This window comes from Ambystoma mexicanum, chromosome 3q (genome assembly GCF_040938575.1).
Source record: "Ambystoma mexicanum isolate Mex_15411 chromosome 3q, UKY_AmexF1_1, whole genome shotgun sequence".
NCBI lineage: Eukaryota > Metazoa > Chordata > Amphibia > Caudata > Ambystomatidae > Ambystoma > Ambystoma mexicanum.
In genome coordinates this window covers 85,515,464-85,534,712 of record NC_090926.1, presented here as the reverse complement: position 1 = coordinate 85,534,712, position 19,249 = coordinate 85,515,464, and the positions used below count along the sequence as shown (strand labels likewise).

The following is a 19,249-nucleotide window of genomic DNA, read 5'->3' as shown; positions in this document are numbered from 1 at the left end:
GTCCCTGGGACTCAATGGGGAATTTTCGGCACAATTACATCAGCAGTTATTGCGCTGCAGTAATTGTGCCCGAAAGCAGACAGAAAGTCAATGCATTCACCTCCAGCTCTGAGTGGAGGTAAATGCTCAGAGTTTCCCCCAACTCGGGATTGGGCGGAGCGGTAATGCAGCAGTAATAGTGCTACTGTCATATTTTTACCACTTTGCCCAACTCCTGATGAGGCCCATAGTCTGTGAAGGCATCGAGAAGCATGAACAGACAACAGATTCAAAGTTCAATAATGAAATGGTTTATTAAATCAAATGTCAAGATGGTAGAAGGCCTAACTTGCCCTATGCTAAGGTGGGATTTCCATACCTGAATCAAACTAAGGAAAGTCGGAGTCAAAGAGTTCAACTTTAAAGTCTGTCTGGGTGCAAAACCTATTCTTGCCCTCACAACTAAAGCTAAACAATGTGTGGCTATGTCAATAATGAAATGGTGATCAACACAAAGTCCTGAGCTTCTTCCAACTCTTAGCTCCCTTTACAGCTCCCCTTCCCCAAGTACAAGAAAGCTTCACAAACGTCTCAGGATTACCTTTCCGAAGTTTAAACAGTTCCACAACTCCTTGAGGTTCCCTTCCCCAAGTTCAAGGCAATGCAATTCCACACAATCCCCATGGTTGCCCTTCCCCAAGTTCAAGGCAACACAGTTCAAAAGAAAAGTGGCTTGATGCTCTGTGTTCAAGACATTTGCAGTTCATCAAGTCTCAGGGTTCCCTTCCCCAAGACTTCAACATAGCAACTTGTACTTGTTTCAGTCTCTCAATGTTCAACGCAACTCCAGGTCAACCTGACACTCTTTATGAATTGCATCCACAGTACATTTACAGTGTTCCATCTTGGTTTGTTTCACAATTTAGGGCTCCCTGGTCCAGGCACAGTTATCAGACCACATGGTCCACCCATCACAGGTCGCGCAACCAGGAACCCTAGGCTCTTCAGACCAAGCAGGTTTCTTGGGTATTTGCCCCTATGTACATATTCACATTCACTTAGCTTCTCCTCATCAGCCTCTTGGCTTGATGTGCAGGTTCACACTCTCTTGGCTTCTCCTGGTTAGCCTCTTGGCTTTGCCATAATGTGTCCCACATCTCATGCCAGTCTTGAGTCTTGCCGTACTGTATCCATTCATAAAGTTCACTCTGTGGTGGTCTTATTTATTCCACACATTTCCCTCATGCTCTTTCATACATGCGCTCTTATTTCATAGCTTGCTTTCAAATGGGTACTCTCCCTTTTAACTTTCATCATTTAATAGCTTTGCCCACAAAGTTTTCATTCAGTTCGGTATTCAATTTGATTCATACGGCACATTGTTACTTATGTATAGCCCCTAGGAGCACCACGGCTTCGAGTGTCATTTCCTTATACTCACCGGTCCTTGGTGTTCCTCTCCAGTGGCCTTGCTGCTTCCCTTCTGCTTTGCCGGCTGTCGGCCAGTCACGGCGAGCCCAACTAGCACCCCGGGTGCTTCCCAGCACACGCCGGCAGCTCCGCTCCTCTTCCATGGATGCAAACAGCGTCCTTTCTTCTTTCCTTCTTGTCCGCAGCTACAGCTGCGTTCTCCCGACCACCGAGGCTCCCACACCCGTGGAAATCTAACAGCCCAACTCACCCTGGGCTCCACAAGTCTTCTGGGACCTCTGATGGCATCCTGGCTTGCTCTCAGGCCCCACCACGGCTGACTCCCCATGTGCAGGGTCCCCTGCTGGTCTCTCCCACACTGCCCTCCCTGTTGGCGGTCTTCTTGCTGCTCTCTGCCTCTCCTCTTATACACCTGAAGCCACTTAACAGGTTGCAGGTGTGACTTCTCAACTGGATTTGCCTGACTGTAGTTAGAGGTACATGCCTGACATTCACAGTACTTTTTAGGCATCTTCCTCATCCCAGTACTAAAGTGGTGAAGGGAGTTACTAGTGTTCATTACTCCTAGTCGCCTCTTCCTCGTCCCAGTACTGTCATAGGTAAAGTGTGGGAAAATGAGGGGAGATGTTTTACAATAGCCCAGAAAGTCCTGGGGAGGGTTAGGTTGGTTTCTAATAGGGAAAGGGGGATACTATGTCTCGCCTGTGGGTACCCCACTTCAAATACCCAATGGCCCTCCACCCAGGTGATCCTCCCGCGCTTCTCCACCCCCAGGGTCAGGATCCAAAACCAATGGCATTTCCCTAGCAACCTGAGAAGAGGATCCAGGAGCAGTAGGAGTGATTATGCCCTCTGGTTTCTCACAAATCCAAGAACATGAGTGAGGATTTGTTTGGTGTAGTGGACAGTGTGAGATGAATCACTTCTAGAGACTTCTAATTGTGGCAAATAATTCACAGTATGTTTAATTATGTTCCCAGGAGCACACATTTTGGTTAAGTGGTGAAGCCAGTCTGCAACTCAGGCACTTGAACAGATATCTTTCCAGCTGTAGTTGGTAGAAATTTTGTTTGAGGACACCAACTGAGCTTGGAATGCAGTGCAAAAGAACTTGATTGCATTTTGCTAACTTGAGTAAAGTGTTGTTTTCACAGGGGTTTCTCGATTGCTTTTATTGCATTGCTTTGTATATTTGGCTGTATTGTCCAAACTAGCAGCAATCTTATTTCAGAAGCCCCAGATGCTGATATTCCAAAACCATACATTGAGCTACATCCCTAAGGGTTGTCTCTTGCTTTGACTGTAGTTTGCAAGAGCAGCAAGACATGAATTGAGCCTGGGGATCGACGGAGCAATGTGCCCCGCCTACAGCAGTGCCTTGCAGTGTAATGGAAGTAGAACCTAATTACCACTGAGGTCATGAGGCAGAGAGAGTAAGCACTTTCACAGCACTTCAAATGTTAGCAAAGTCAGCACAGGGCCAGGACCATGGAACACAACCTCTCAATGTCAGCACACTCTCTCTCTGGCTAATCATCATGACTCATTTGGCCTCTCCCCTTTCTCTCCTCATCCTTATATTGGCATTAACAATACTCTGATTTCTGGAGTGGTTTTGGAACGGGGACTAATCATGATAAATCATTCAGACAAATATATACAATTCCTTTAAGCAGTGTGTTAAGCGAAAACGAGTATTTTTGAAGGGCTATTTTCCCACATCGTGGTTGGAGAACTACAAATACCAGAATGGAGTTCAGCTCAAGATCTTTGGTTTTTCTACATGTACTTTCACGACTTAAAGATTCACAACAGAACTTAATGTGTGAGAAGGTAACTTGGTTGTTTTTTTTATTGCTCGAAAAAGGCATGCCTCATCTATCATGTGAGGAAAATGTTACATTCTAGAAAAAATAAAAGCCCCATAAGAATGAAAAACAACTGAACACTGTGCAGCTCATTGGCACCAGGATGGAAAACTATGTTGACAGCCTGTGGAATATTAGCGACCTCAGACCTTCCCTGACTTCGGTCTTTGGTAAAATGTGGACATGTCAAGATCAGCTCCAAGACTCTGAGCCAGGGCTTTCCTTCCTGCAGCCAGCCAGCTCTTTTGCACTATGCCTCCCAGGAACTCCCCCCATTGGCTTTGCTGACTAATGATGAGGCGAGTTGTTGTTCAAAACACATGGACAGACAAACGATGCAGCCTCTGCTCTGAGGAGCGCTGAATTATCCCTGTTGAAGGGGTGCAGCAAGTTGTTGTAGATGCCGAGAATGGCCGTCCATCTATTGTTTTATATAGCACACGATGAAGGGCTGTTATAGGTAAGCTGACACTTCCAGATCTCGCCCATCTCCACATAAGGGGCCAACTCGCGCACCCCTTTCTACTGGCTTCACCCTTAACCAGCAGAAGCATTTCTTCTCCCCCATGGGGCCCAGCTCATGCCAACAAAATAACATATGCAACTCAGGCACACACCTGCAACACGGTGCCATCCCGACCGCGACACAGTATCTCGCCACGAGTAACCAGGCGACCAAGATTGCATACCTACACTTTTTCCCCTTCCGCCACCTGGCAGCCACCCTTCCGCTGCTGCGTCACCAGAAAAGTCATGCGCTTGTTACCTGTTCTCTTGCCAACTCTACCCTGCCACCAAACTCCTTCAGTGCGGCATCATCGTCGCCTAAAGGCAATTCAGTTACAGGATGCACTTTATAAAATTAAAATAAACATTGAATAGACTTTTCAGACAAAGGGGGGCTGCTCTGGGACGAAAAGAAGCAGGCAGAAGGACAGGGCGAAGAGAAGGCAGAAGTGTGGCTGTATTATGAAGGAAGTGTTGCATATGCCTATCATTTAATCTAAACATTTAGTTTTGTAATACTGAACGCTACACCTATTGAGACGAAGGGCCTAATTCATAGAGCGTTTGCCAATGGGGTTGTGTCCTTATAAAACGCTTCTGTGAATTAGGCCTTAAATGTTGAATTTCAAAAAATAGAAGACGGTGACATGACAATCACACACTGGAGGGCGTGCCCGCTGCCTGCTACTTTTTAAAGCAGTGATTCCCCACCCTCCAAAGAGTGGCACAGGCAGATAACGTGGCTATGTGCCATTCTGGAAGGAATGTCCCAATAACGGGCATCAGACAGGCTTCAATGCAAATGTATCGCTTCTGTTGGTGGTGCCTTGGTATATAGGATATGCCTTCTACTTCCGTTCTCACAAAGGATATCAGATGTAGCTCACTGATAAGTGCCACATACGATGCAATACCCCTGTGATGGTTCAACCTCTTTGAGGAATGATTGTCTTTAGTGGGCAGTTATGTGTCCCTTTACTTATGGACACTATTCCAAGGTTTGCAGAGTCTCTATAGAGCAGGTGGCTGTAACCTGTGGCTTTCCAGGTGTTTTGGACTACAACTTCCTTCATCCCTAACCAGCATAGTCAGTAGCCAGATATCATGGGAATTGTAGTCCAAGACATCTGGAGAGCCAAAGGTTGCAGACCCCTGTTATAGAGTGTCTATTTCTCAGTAAGAGTTCAGATGCACCCAGGTTTCATCCATCTCTTGATTTGGTGGATGAGTGGCAGCACACAGGCTGCACGGTGTGTTAATGGAACTTGAACATTTTAGGTAGGCAAGTAGATATCAGGATGCACTTAAGTTGGAACAAAAGGCCTGCTTTTGGTGCGAAATGCGTTCAGATCTATTCCGATGTATTCACAAGTCCAGGGCACCATTGTTTTGCTGCCAATCCGCTTTGCCCAGTGCCCGAGCTGCATCTAGGAGAAGTCGCATCTGAATGCCTTTTTTGCCCATACATGAAGGAATGTGTATCCCCTTGACAGGGGCTCACACAGGGCATTCTTTTTGCATTAAACCTGTCCATGGGCATGCTCTTGGAGGTCAGCTAGTCACACTTTGGAAAATAGCTTTTCATCAATTTGGGATTTGTGGGTGAATATTAATAAATGATCACAAGCACAGTTCTCCAAACTCTACAACAATGACGACTGCCACATACCTGTAGTTTCTCAGGTGATACTTCCGATCCCGTATGAGGGCAGGAGAAAGGCCGAGCAGGTGAGTGCATAAGAGTCGTGCTGCCCGCCATATCTTCTTGGAAGACACCTGAAGATGACATTGTTGCATTTACAAAGGAGGCACAATGAATGACCCAGGAGGCCAATCACATAAGCAACAGACAAATAGACGATCTACCAAGGCTAGCAGATGTACCTACCGGGCATAACGGATTGCAATTTCACGGGGCGCGCTTGCATTTGAATACCTTCTTGATTCACTGTCCTGTTTGCTGTGTCATGTTACCCAGAAAAGATGTTACCAGCAGCCATGATTGTCCCATCCGTGGTAAATTCTGAGCAAAGTTACTAAAGCCTCCCAAAACTACAAATAATACTAAAAATACTCCAACATAAAACAGCCAGGGTATACCTAAAGAGAAGAGCCACGCTACTCAAACTTGAGAGCGCTCCACTGGTTGCCAGTGCAATTTAGCATACATATTAAGTTCTATGCATACTGCACCCAGCCACTAAGACTACGGTTAACATTGGCAACAAGGGATTGGCAGATTACTGCGCTGGAGATTTGGTTGCAGGAGAATTGGTGACACATTTTCTAACACATTTCTCTGCATATATATCTGGGGATGAGTTTAGGGATGTCATTAATATGTAGAGGTTAAGGGGGGCTGTGGGTGGTCCCACCTGCATATATATGCTAGTAAATTCGACAATTTCTCCAACGACCAAACAGATTCGACCAAAATCAACCTAAACCGACAACACACTACTCCCCACTCATACTCTAGCCAACCCTTCCCTCTTGAGTCTGAAAGGAGGAAGCATACATCAAGATCACTGAAAGTGATGGTGACCACATTATGGAATACACTGAACTTAACCCTGACATCAGAACTTGAAAGACTTTAGAACTTGTGACATTGTTCACAAACTCCTCTGCCTGTTAAACAGCTATACCTTGACTCCACCACCCTTCACTGAACGGGGCCCTTTCACTGGCTTCAAACTCTGAACTACCAAGTGCAGTTCTGATGCCAGCATGTGGATCCCCAGAGGCAAAGAGTGCTTAAGTGCCCCCACATGGAGAACCTTCAAAATCTGCAAGGAACTCGTCAATCCAGCTGCAGTCTCCTGCCATTTTTCATCAATAACTCAGGATATCTTGTCCTTACTCTCCTCCACCCCCCCATCTGCACTCATGCATCTGCTCCCTTGCCTATGTTGCCCCCCCCCACTTCCGCAATGCTCACTCTCCTCCCTCTTGTCCATAGCACCAGATGATGTCTCTAAAGCAGTCCGTTCTATGAAGGTCTCCTCCAAACAGGTGCTCCCCTGCTATTGCAGAAAAATCAAGGACAATATCTCCTCTCTCGCCCCAGCTCTTGCAGACTTCTGTAACTACTCATTCACCACTGGCTCTTTCCCTCAAGCACTCCCTTGTAGGCATTCTCCTACAAAAGCCATCTGCTGACCCCTCCTTCCTAGCTAACTATTGCCCTATCTCCACTAGCCCCTTCCTGGGTAAACTCTCGGAGAAGCTGGCCTTCCCCCAAATGACCCTCCACACTGATCTTGTTTGTTGCCTTCATGACCATCAATCTGGATTCCGGACATCCAGAGGCATGGAACTGCTCTCCTGAACTCCTGTGAAACCATGCTTGCAAATCTCGGCTCCAACTCTCCTGCTTTTCGCATTATCATTGATCTCTCCTCTGCCTTTGACATGGTCAACCACTCTATCCTCATAAAACGACTCTGACACCCTCAGCATCACTGACTGGGCACTGGGTTGGCTGACCTCTTTCCAAACAAACCACCCTTCCCAGCTGCAACTGAGCCCTTTCTCTTCCACCACCACACTCTCTAACTGTGGCATACTTCAGGGCTCTATCCTATTGCCATGGTTCTTCAATATCTATCGCGCCACTCTTTCTCACCTGATATCCTACTTCTCTTTTCATTTCCAGTGTTATGCTGATGACACACATCTTTCCTTCACACTTCCCTATACCACCTCCTCTTTCTCCTCTCTCATCCCCGACTGTCCACCATTCAGGCATGCTATGCAGTTAACAATCTATGTCTTAATGCCAATAAGACAGAGTTCCTTCTCATTGGGACACCTGCACCCTCTTTTCCTCCTACCATCTGGCCACGCACTTTGGGACCTCAACTCCCACAATCATGTGAGGCCAAAAACCTCAGGGTCATCTTCAATTCAACACTCTCTCCTTCACCGCTCACATTATGGACCTCGCCAAGATGTTCTTTCCAGATCCACCTCCACAGAGGCATTCTCCCTTTCCTCACCTTACCCTAGAATCTCAATGTCTCCAGAGCTCTGACCCTCACTAGGCTGGACTTAATCTCCCTCTTCCCTCCCTACGACCCTCCAGCTAATCCAGAATAGGGCCCCAAGAATTATCTTTGGCCCTCAAGCCCAGGCACCATATATCTCCAGCACTAAAATATCTCCACTTGCTCCTGGTGGCTGCAAGAATCAAATTCAAGACCCTCTGCATCATCTGCAAGGCCTTCTGGGGCCTGGGACCACACTATCTCCAGCTTTCGCACCCTAAATACTCCCCTGCTAGAGCCCTACACTCCTCTAACTACAACTCTTTGACTGTCAAACGCTTCTCCAAGCAGAAAGTAGGGGAAGGCCTCTCTCCTCGGCTCGTTCCTCCCTTTGGAACAGCCTCCCTGCCCCTCTCAGACTTGATGCAGACCTCCTTAAGTTCCGGAAACTGCTAAAAACTTTGCTTTTCTCTACCTCTTTCCCTCTCTCCCTTCTCTGTCAATCACCCCACTGCCACTGTGACCGTTGGCGTGATCCTCATGAATCTCACAGGATTCTAGGCCCTTCTTCCCAGTCAATACCAGCACCTCTCTCCCACTGCACTTCCCTTGCTCCCTGTGTGGGGGCTCTGCATCCCACCCTGGGAGTCGCCTGCACTGGCACTTAGCCTGAGCTTCTCCTCCTGGCTCCCCTTAGCACTTCCCTCCTGGGCCCTCCACCAACACTTGTCCACTCCTCTGCTCCACCTCCCTCCATCCCTATCTCCTCTACTTCTCCTCAATGCAGTTACATGTCCGAATGCCACAAGGCCTAGTAGGAACATGACGGTATATTTACTGTTTTTGCCATTGTTATTCTATCCTCTGTTCCCTTCCCATTTAGCCTTGTGGCACTATAAAACACAATTCTGTTGTATAGGCACCTAAAAAAATGCTCAATAAACTAAAATGTAAATAAAGATGGAAGGCAATGTGTACAACCCTTGTAACAGAGGGGCTTTTTCACTGTCAATCAGTGATGTTCAGCAATCCGAGTGGGTGAAGCAACTTTGAGAAGCATGTCAAACTTGACAATACTCTCAAGAAAATAAACAAAGAAACCACAGAGTATGTGTGTACCAAGCTAATTATATGAGGCATCAATTATTTGTTTGGTTGTCAATTTTGCAAATCCAATTTGATTACTAAAAGTAGAAACGTAAAATAAATGTTTTTTTGAGTTCCAAGCAATACACTTTAAAATGTGTATTGTTCTTTGGCCATCAAAGTAGAGATCCAACACTTCCTCAAAATAAGCTTTTTTAATCCTCCTAGTTCAGCGTTCCTACTTCAACAGCATAGCCTAGGTCTTCCAAGCCTCGGTTAACACACTCCCACCAGACACATTACACGCCGCGGCAGTGAAGGGCAGTGCAGGGATGCTTCGCATTGAAACTGCGAACATAATAACAGACACGCCAGATCTAGGGCATGTTCACAAGGGATGCATGTGATGCTTTTGGAAAAATCCTTTTCACACCTCCCACTGTGCTTTCATATAAAAGAAGTTGTGAAGATCTCCTTTCCGCTCTCTGTTCCTTCATCCACCTCCAAACCTGATTCTAAAGGGGACACCACCAGAAATACCACCCTTTATCTGACGCCCCACAACACTGTCCCACAGCATCCATGCTGACCTTCTCTGGGAGACAGGTCTGGAAACCCTGCCACTCGCCCCTCCCCAACCACCGCTCTGCATGCCCCAACCACTTAGCGCTCTTGCTCCGATGCCTTTACCTTCCTGGTATTGTGTATTGGACATTCACTTTTTACATGCAAAACTTGCATTGCGCAATACTGTTGTTACAGCTGGCATAATAGCAATATTATGGAGATGATGTTGTGGCCAAATACATACTTGTTCAAAACCCACAACTAATAATTTCACTCACCTTGATCAAAAGATTTTTCACGACATACTTTGCACTTCACCTGTGGCTCACCATCGTGCACGGGCACCACAGCACCTACCCCACTGCCCTCTTCCTTCCTGCACTTGCACGTTCTGAATACTCACAAGGCATAGTAGGTTTGGCTCGCCCTTCACCCTGTGTATTTTAGTATTTAATTGTACTGCTATCCAATGTTACCTCCCTGCTGTGCCCTGTCGGCGCTTTGAAACAGAATGTATTTCCTGGATAAGCGCCTAACAAGTAAACAATAAATAAATAAAATAGCTGGTGAGGGAAGGTGGACATTGCCTACAGCTTGAAGTGTGTTGCACAAACCCTAGTTTTATCTGAAGAAAGTCACTCGTTTAGAAACTCTGGTGTAGTCAGATTTGGAATGATCCTCGCCAACCTGGTGAAGATAATCTTAGAACAGATGTTAAACTTGAAATAATGTGTAGCATTGGTATGGCGTTCCTCACCTAAGGCAGGGCATGGCAGGCTTGCGAAAAGCCTTAGCAGAGCTTTCATCATAGTTCTTCAGAAAACGTTTCCCATGGAGCATTGGCAGCTCCGAGATGTGTCTAAATCAGGGATTCCATGTTTTGGGATTTTGGGGCTGGGATATATTTTACAAACTCTTCAAACATCTGATATGTGTGTTTTTGAAAGGGGCGGTATTTGTTTTGGTATTGCAGTCTTCTGAGAGTTCATGGCTTGGTTGAAGTTGTAAATGCACTACTGGTGTAATAAAATGTCTTAACAAGGTCTGGCTTTGGCCAATGGATTTATAAGCAGTGCCTGGCAAGTGCCTTTCTCCTGCCTAACCAAAAGGCCAAACTGTTGCCATTGCCAATTTTTAACATGGGCATCAGAATGCAACAGAATGAGCCCTGCAGTGTACCACAATGGCAGCTGCAGAGAAATAACATCCTCTGTGCCTTAGTTAATTGCATTCAGAAATGAGAGGTACTTCCTGTGACCCTTTACCTGTTAGTTACACATACAGTGATATGTATTTACTTTGTTGTTTACAGACGTTTAAATGGTTGGTCCTTCAAATAATGAATACTATATGTCTGTAATTACCTGGAGTGAGTTACATTTGCTAGTGATTGGCCTGGAGCATTGATCTACCTCCAGTATAGGGTTAATGAAAATCCTGCGTACCCAGTGCTCTGACAATGCTCTCACTGCCTTTATAGTTAATTTGACAGCTCTGTGACTCGGTATTAATGTTGTTCTGATTTTCCTTTTCATTGCATGTTACTTTTTCTGTCCATTCGGTGTTGATGTGATGTTTCTTGTTGGACATGTTTATTTCCTAGATTGATTTTGCTTCCCGACCTTCCTCACGGTGCATCATGGGTAATGTAGATGTTGTTCCTGTTGTAAGGACATCTCCTACTGGAATGTTCATAGGAAAACAATGATAGGGAAGCCCCACGTATCCCCAGAGCAAATGGCCTCTTAACGCCCATGATCTATGTCAGGATCTGCAACCTTTGACTTTCCAGATGTTTTGGACTAACTACAGCTCCCATAAGCAAGTACCAACATGATTGTGAGTGCTGATGGGAGTTGTCCATAACATTAGGAGAGTCACATGTTGCAGACTCTAGATCAATAATGGGTTAACATGATTACCAATGCTATGTAAAGGGTATATTGAGGTTGGTCTAACAGAACCAATTGCAGTGCATTACTAAAAGCACATTTGCATCCTCTACCTTTAACAGGCACTATTTGCCAGAAAGGTAAGGGGAGAGACCTCTGAGGAGTCATTTATGCACTAAAGTGTGACTCATATAGCCAGAAGTTTCTACGCATGAATGTAACATGGGAAACGGAAGTGATTGTTACGTAAGTGTGTGATAGAGGCTTGCTTAAGTACTATGCCTTAATGTTGACAGGAATTGTGTATATGACATAGAACTCTTTTACAGATATGAATCACTTTTGTGTGCATGAAGGAAATGTACCATAGACGTTTCTTTTACACCCTGATAAAGCTTGGGCAGAGTTGGCAATTCTATAGACTGGAGCCCCTTCTAGAAATCTTCAGGATCCAATGGGGGACTAGTTCCACTCTGCCGCAAAAGATATCGGCAGCTGATGTCACAGTTTAAAAGGACGACGCACAGCAAAGCAGGTATACACAAAGAAACTTAGGCGGGCGTTTTCCTTCACAGAAAAAACAAGAAACCAGATGTAAAGAAGGAATGCACAAGAAAGTAGATGCAATAAACAAGAGGATACCACACTACTGGGAAAGCTCAACCCGTGAGAGCAGGTCAACATTGCCCGATAGGGATAGTCAAGGCTGGTAAACCTTAAGAGTGAAGTGGAGGAGACATGAGAGTAGACCAGGCCCTGAAGGATGAGAACTTTCAACCTCCCACTTTGAATTACTCTTACTTCACTGGAGAATCATGACTCTGGCCCTCACTAATGGTGTAAGAGAACATGAACCGCTACTCTATGTAGAAGACACAATTACACCAACAATTCTAATAAAAACACTTCCTGATTAAAAATGAAAAAAGACAAGGAAAAACATACAACATATCCTAAAATCCTTATCCGATTAAAGAAGCACTTCAAACCTTTATTCATGTTTTATTTCTAACACGGCGTCTCCTCTGGAAAATTCCTATGTTCATGACACCAGATCAACAACGTTAACTTTATCGGCATTCATGTATGTATTACAATTTCTATGATTGCAGTTATTATATGTATTATTACTATTAATAGTAGGTGCATTTACCTGTTTCATGGTTTGAGCATAGTCCAACTGGGTAGCGCCATCTGGTAGAGGAGTCTGAAAGAAAGACACAAAACAAAGCCGTTTTTGTCATTTGTGGTTTGTTTCCCTTAAAAAGCATGACAAGTCCAGTGTGAAACTCCACTACCAAACGTAAGACATCAACAAAAATGGCAAATAATACAATTTCAAAGGAACTTTTGGTAAAGCAACACATACATGGTAAGTTTTGGTTATATGCCACCTGACGATCAACCACCGAATCCCAAACAGACCTGATGGCCCATACAGTATGGACAATGGAAGAGAAATGCCAAATCTAGACCTCCTTCCATAGACACATAAGCTCTGTATCCATGCAAGGGATTGCCAGATTGCTGGCATGCTTCCCACATCCAAGGAAAGTCCTGGATTCCTGGGAATCCCACTGAAGCCACTGGAAGACCAGCCCTTCATTGCTCGATGGCCTCCAGTATCAACCAGATCGCCAGGAAGCTTTATACTCTGGTTTCCTGCCACACAGTTGCACATGGCCAGATTACCCCCTGTTCCGACTAGGTGGCTGCCTAGGGGCGCAATATCACTGTGGTAAAAAGTCTCCTCTGTTTTCTGGAATAGCTGTATATATAGGGTTACTTTAAAATCTCTCAAACAACCTTGCACATTTGTTTAAAAGTGTATTCCCCCCCCCAGTCAGAAACAAGGATGACTTTTGGAAATGTCTTTCATTTGTATCTGCTCTCGCAGAGCATAAATCGGAGCATTTCGTGAGCACTGAACAGCCCTGCAGAACTCACATAATTCACTGGTTGATAATACAAGACTGAAAGGAGAATATGTTGTTTTGATCTGTTCTACTGTTAAAATGCTGTTAGTCCACATCACATTATACCAGGTTGCCAATATGCGCTAGATCAGATCACCAGGAGCACCAATCCAGCCCTAGATGTTTAGTCAATGTCACTTTGCATGCTAGAACTTGTAGGCCTATACTTGAAAAAGGAGAAGAAAAACAAGTAGGTCTGCAACACCCAGCATGCAAAGTGTTGTCGGGTACAAAGCTAGTACTTAGTGTGCAAGTTCCTATTGAATTTACATCACTTGTCAACTCCAAATTTAGAAAATCAAAGGTTTAACAGGCAATTGTCATCTTGCAAATTTACATACTGTAGAGTTTACAACCCAAAAGCAGATTAGGATAAATCATGTAATATAAGTGCTCTGGTTTAGCACCTTTCTGCCACTCTTGGTAGACTCCCTGCATGTGGCTCTGTAAGAAAAAGAGGGGAGTGGAGGGAGTCTTTTGTGAAACAGTGGAAAAGGCAGATGAGAAACCTGTGGTGTTGATGAGTGCAGGTCAGAAGTACCCAGTTCCAGAGTGCTAATCTGCTTTTTCTGGGTTTGGCGGAGAAACCTGAGAGTATTAAATCCTTAGGCAAGAGCCCAAGATCTGACCAGCTTCAGCACATTAAGTAGGAGGAAAGCTCAGCCGCCTCACAGACCCGTTGACGATATTTATGCAGCAACAATCGATACAGGAAATACTTCCCCTCACCAATCAAAAGCAGCAGACCAATATTCCCTTTATGTTCCATCTAGCCCTGTCTGTGACCCACATAGAACCTTGTAGATCGTCACTCCTGTGCCATGGATAAGTCAAGAATCAGGCCAGTGTGTAGAAAGAATATATATGTATCAATGAATAAGAACATTCATATTTGTACAAATCACAAGATGCACTGCTTTCTCTGTGGCACAATACACATCTTCAATCACTTTTTGGGAACAGACATTAAGAAAATATCTGAAATGACATCACATGTGCATTTTCACTTTTGGGGTCTCATGTAAATAAAACACAGGTCAAATTAACAGTCCAAACCTTCTATCACACCCACAAATCCCTTATTGCCAACAATGATGCAGCCCTTAGAACATGACAGGATCATAAGCTTGACCCTACTTTACATGAAGTCTAAATGACATGCAACACTTTTCGATTTTGCAAACATATTTCACACACGCAGTGCTCTGTCGAGGGTGTGCTTTTCAAATCAGGGAATACACTTTACTTAATTTTGGCAAGACACTTTTCTGTAGCAGCACAGAAAACCAGATATTCAGTTTACATTGAGCCCCCCTCTGCATTCAAGCAGTGTCGGAGGAATGGGGAACAGTTAGGAATTTCGTTTTGACAAGTACATCCCTTCCCTTTAGGCAATGTGGGGTTGGCAAGGAGAAATAGGAGTACCAATTACTTTTAATAGACTACATTTTTATTCACACTGGACGTGATATTGTTGATTTGGAATAATTTCTTTAAAAAAAAAACCTGCCTTAGTTGGTTATAGGCGAGTTAAATCATTATTATTTTGTAAAAATACCAAGGATCTACTTATTTTACCCACCCAATCAATAAGAGAAGATATAAATCAAAGAGAACCCCACAAGACTCGGTTTGGTTGGAGAGGTTACTTGCATATAATCTCTCTGGGTTTCTCAGGAAAATGACAGGTATCTGGTCAGATGGCCTTCCAGGTTGAATCATGGATACCTCTAGCCTCATTACCCCTTTGATTTGCCTCTCCTGGTTTGGGTCCAACCAGCTTTTAGTTTTTACCTGGTATCCTCCAGCAAATTGGTCAGCAGTTCTAACTCAGATGATATCAGACAGCTCTCTCCCAATTATCACTGTGTGTCACCTTATGAAGTGATACTCATAGTCCAAAAAATTAAAATTAGGATGTGTCAGTTTATAGGCTCTCGATATGGATTGGAATTCTATTGTGACTCCCATTGCAATGATTGGTTTATGAAGTTACAAGGCATCATTCATGTGAATTTATAACTCTACCCATCTGTGATCACACGTCAGTTTTGCACCTACAAACTACAACATGGCAAAAAACTTTAATTTCTAAATAAAATAAACCTAACAACATATATGTATTTGGATCAGTCTTATGTCAGATTTAATGAAGTTAGTCTCATTTCGGCACAATGTGATTTATTCAAAAACGATATAAGTCAGTGTCACAAGATTTTACATACAGTAAAATAATTCACTAAGCTACTATTTCCCACAATTTCAACTTTGTAACATTACCGGGAAGTCATAATCACATTTCAGGTTGTAACTCTCCCAGACCTTTTAGTGCATTTTATCAAACAAGTCTTCTGAGAGTTAATGACTGAACTGGCATTGTAAACACGCTACTGGTGTAAATATGGGGTTTACCTAGACTCCAACCTCTCCATGATCAGAAAGGTTAACGACATAGCGTCTGCTGCGGCCTACCATTCCATATTGCTCAATGCAGCTTGACCTTTTCTGTCAGAACAGAACTACCTCACCATAGCAAGACCAATAATCGGGTCTAAGCTTGATTATTGCAACACCCTCCTAGCAGGCACCCAGATAAAAACATCAGAAAACTCCAGACTATCCCAAAAAATGCCCTCAGGGCCGCCACCAGCATATCCAAAGGGGATCACATCTCAGCAACCAGGAAACTAGTCCACTGGCTAACAAACACATCATTTTCAAAACTCTCGCCCTCACGCATAAAAGTAACCACAACACTGTGCCTATCACAGCGGATTGCTAAACCTACCACAGACAGACCCAACAGAACCACCTAGACCAACAGAATCATCATTCCCAAGACCTTGAGGACTCGCGCGGGAGGCTCTAGCTTCCCTGTCATAGCCACCACCCACTGGAATTGCCTACCACTGCACCCTAGATGCATTGACTCACACATAGCCTTCCGGAAAGCTATAAAACCACTGTTTGTATAAACGGGCCCCGACTGGCCTTGTAGCTTCCCAGTACCGTATGCTACTTATCTCCATGCCTTGTAACCTAGACTGCTAATGTATGACATACGTGACACTGTGCTTTGTAAACCTGCACTAATAATGCATGACCTAACATAGTATGTACGAGTTTCACCTCACCCTGTTAGGCTTTACGCTTTCTGTAACCATGAGTAAAGCCTTTCGTCCGTGTAACTAAGACACTTTCTTGCAACAGTGCCTCAATGCTCCTGGGCTATTTGTGCGCTTTACAAATAAAAATAAATAAAAATAAAAATATTATTATTAGGGTATTCAATGAGCATGGACCTAGCTTCGGGAAGCAGCAGAGTGCTTAACAATCACAGGGGTAATACAATTGTCTTAACCGGGTCTGCCTTAAGACACTCGATTTAAAAGCATTATGCTTTTCATTCACTGAACTCCTGTTTAAAAAAAAAAAAAAAAATGCCAGCTTAGTGAGTATTAGGCATTTGCCAAGCACTGCTATTAAATGCCTAGGTACACAGACCATTGTGCACCTATTCCATCAATGAGCAGTTAATACCACTCGGCTGTGCCTGGCAAGTGCTTTTTTCCCCCATGCCTACAAACAAGTTGGCATTGCCAATGCATGTTTGGTAGAGAGACACTGTAGAAGGCACTGCTTCAATGTTGTGACACACACATAGATCTGCTGTGCATGCAGTGTATCCTTAAGGTGCAAAATTTGTGATTGGGGATTCATGATGTACTTTGAAATGTATGTTTGCACTGTAACTAATTTGCCATCTGAATTAGCATAATGTGTCATACGTTACCCTACCAAAACTATTGTATAACTTATGCCTTTCTACTTACTTTCTTATGGAAATGATACTGTAAAATGCAGAAGATTAACCACCTTCTCTTGAGGTTGTTGCCTATTCCTACTTGAGGCGGCCACTGATGAGAACTGTTCCTTTAAATTTACAAACTCTCAGAAGTACTTGGTATCCACAAGCCCAAGGACTTAATCCGCCATTCATGTTCCAAGGAATTTGAGAGCAGGTATTGATTTCCAGGATTCTCCAAGTATTAACCAAACAACATAAATCTGTCATGCTGCGTTTAATAAAACGAAACACAATTAACAACGTTCTTCCGCTTTTGGCAAATGACAGGAAACATGATTCCCCGAGGGTGCAACTGCAGCTTCGCACCATTCAAATGCCCCTCCCCCACACGAAGTCTAAAACTATTGTAAGGGAAGCGATAGGTCCAATGTACTCATGGGAATGCATGGAACAGCTGGGTGCGTGATGGCCTCTAAGCGTTACAGGCGCGTGTTTATGTTACATAATGTTCACCGGTGGATTCTCAAGCTAACAAAAGATTGAAATGTGTTTATCGGAATTCATGTGTATTGCATGGTTCATGGGGAAGCTGTGCATTCACAGAAATAAACTGCCATGTCGCTGTGCTCATGAAAATCTAAGAGGCATCGAGTGCATGGATCAGCTGTCTGCGAGTGCACTGGCGTAACAGGGACGCCCACACCCCCCATGGTGCAGAGGCCCCCACCACCACATGTCCTGGGAGGGGGGCCCCCACTGGACCAAAACAAAACAAAAATACATATTTTTTTGTTCTTTTTTTGTCACTCTGCCTTCATAAAGAAATTATTTCCGTCACAGTGTAACAGAAATATTTTCTTTATGAAGACAGAGTGACTACAAAAAAAACAAATTTCTGAAGTTCTGAAGTCTGCTTCTCCCTCTCGGCTGGAGGATTCCATGTCATGGGGTGAGGGAGCTCTATGACTTAAAAAAGAAACAGTTTATTTTTGAAGACACTCTGTCTTCATAAAGAAATTATTTCCACTATGGTTCGGTCCTTAAAGGAAATAATTTCTTTATGAAGTCTGAGTAACTTCAAAAAGAAACCATTTCTTTTTGAATTAATAGGGCTCCCCTTAACCTCATCATGTGTGTGTGTGTGTATGGTGAAAGGGTGTTGTAAATCTCCCCCCGTCTCACCTGAGATCGCTTCTTGCTCTGTTCCGCGGGAGGATTCCTCTTGTGGACGGATCGGGTCTTGTATAGGCTCGCTCGAGTCTCGTCCGGCTGCAGAGCGCGTTCAGAGTTCCGGGAAGGCCGTTGTTCCAGGATGTCCAGGAAAAAGGTAGCAGTCGCTAGGGATGAGGATTCTGGGAGCAGATTAGAGGGAAGGGGTGAAAGGAAGGAAGAAGAAACCAGGAACTAGGAATAGTGGATTCGCCGAACAGTACACACACGTCAAGTCACTACCTAATGATAGCGTTGAGACGCGCGGGCCCCCGCTGCGGGGGCGTGGCCAATTTATAGAACGTGCCGTGTGCGACGTGAAGGCTGGTGTGAGGCAAGTCGCTTGACACAGCCATGTTGGGAGTAACAAAGAATACAAGCCCCGTCGTGATAAGGACCAGGAAGTCCAGAAGGGGCAAGTTCTATGGGTCATGACAGCATGCCTCCTCGGAAGACCTGTTCCACCAGGTTTGCCCGGGTGTATGAGATGGAATCTTCGAAGCAATCAAGGGGTATTTAAGTTAGAAACTGGTTCCCAGGTTCTCTCGCTAGGAGGATATCCCTTCCATTCAACCAGGTATTGAAGTCGACCCCGTTTATACCTGGAATCGCATATTATGGACACTTCATATTCCAGCTGATCGTCCACAACAACAGGACTGGGTCTGCAGGATTTTCGGGTGGATTGGATGTAAGGTTTCAATAGGGAAGTGTGAAAGAGAGGGTGTATTTTCTTCCAGGAATCAGGTACTTTGAGTCGGAATGAGACAGGATTGATTGTTTTCTTTATGGAAAATGGTTCATAGTACCGAGGGGCCAATTTTTTTGGCCGTAGATGTCACGGTAATAGTTTCAAGGACAACCAGACTTGATCACCAACAGAATAAGAAGGCGCTGGTCTTCTTTTGGAGTCCGCATAAAGCATAGTGCGTGTTTG

General features: G+C 44.4%; 1 protein-coding gene across 1 annotated transcript in view; it reads right to left on the bottom strand.

Moving 5' to 3' along the window:
• Positions 1 to 19,249, bottom strand: part of RAPGEF3 (Rap guanine nucleotide exchange factor 3) — a 764,587-nt gene that overhangs the window by 436,447 nt on the left and 308,891 nt on the right. The window contains exons 3-4 of the mRNA XM_069653198.1: positions 12,473 to 12,526; positions 5,455 to 5,561 (exon numbers count right to left, since the gene is read on the bottom strand). Coding sequence (XP_069509299.1) covers positions 5,455 to 5,561; positions 12,473 to 12,526 — 161 coding nt within the window. The remainder of the gene's footprint in view (positions 1 to 5,454; positions 5,562 to 12,472; positions 12,527 to 19,249) is intronic.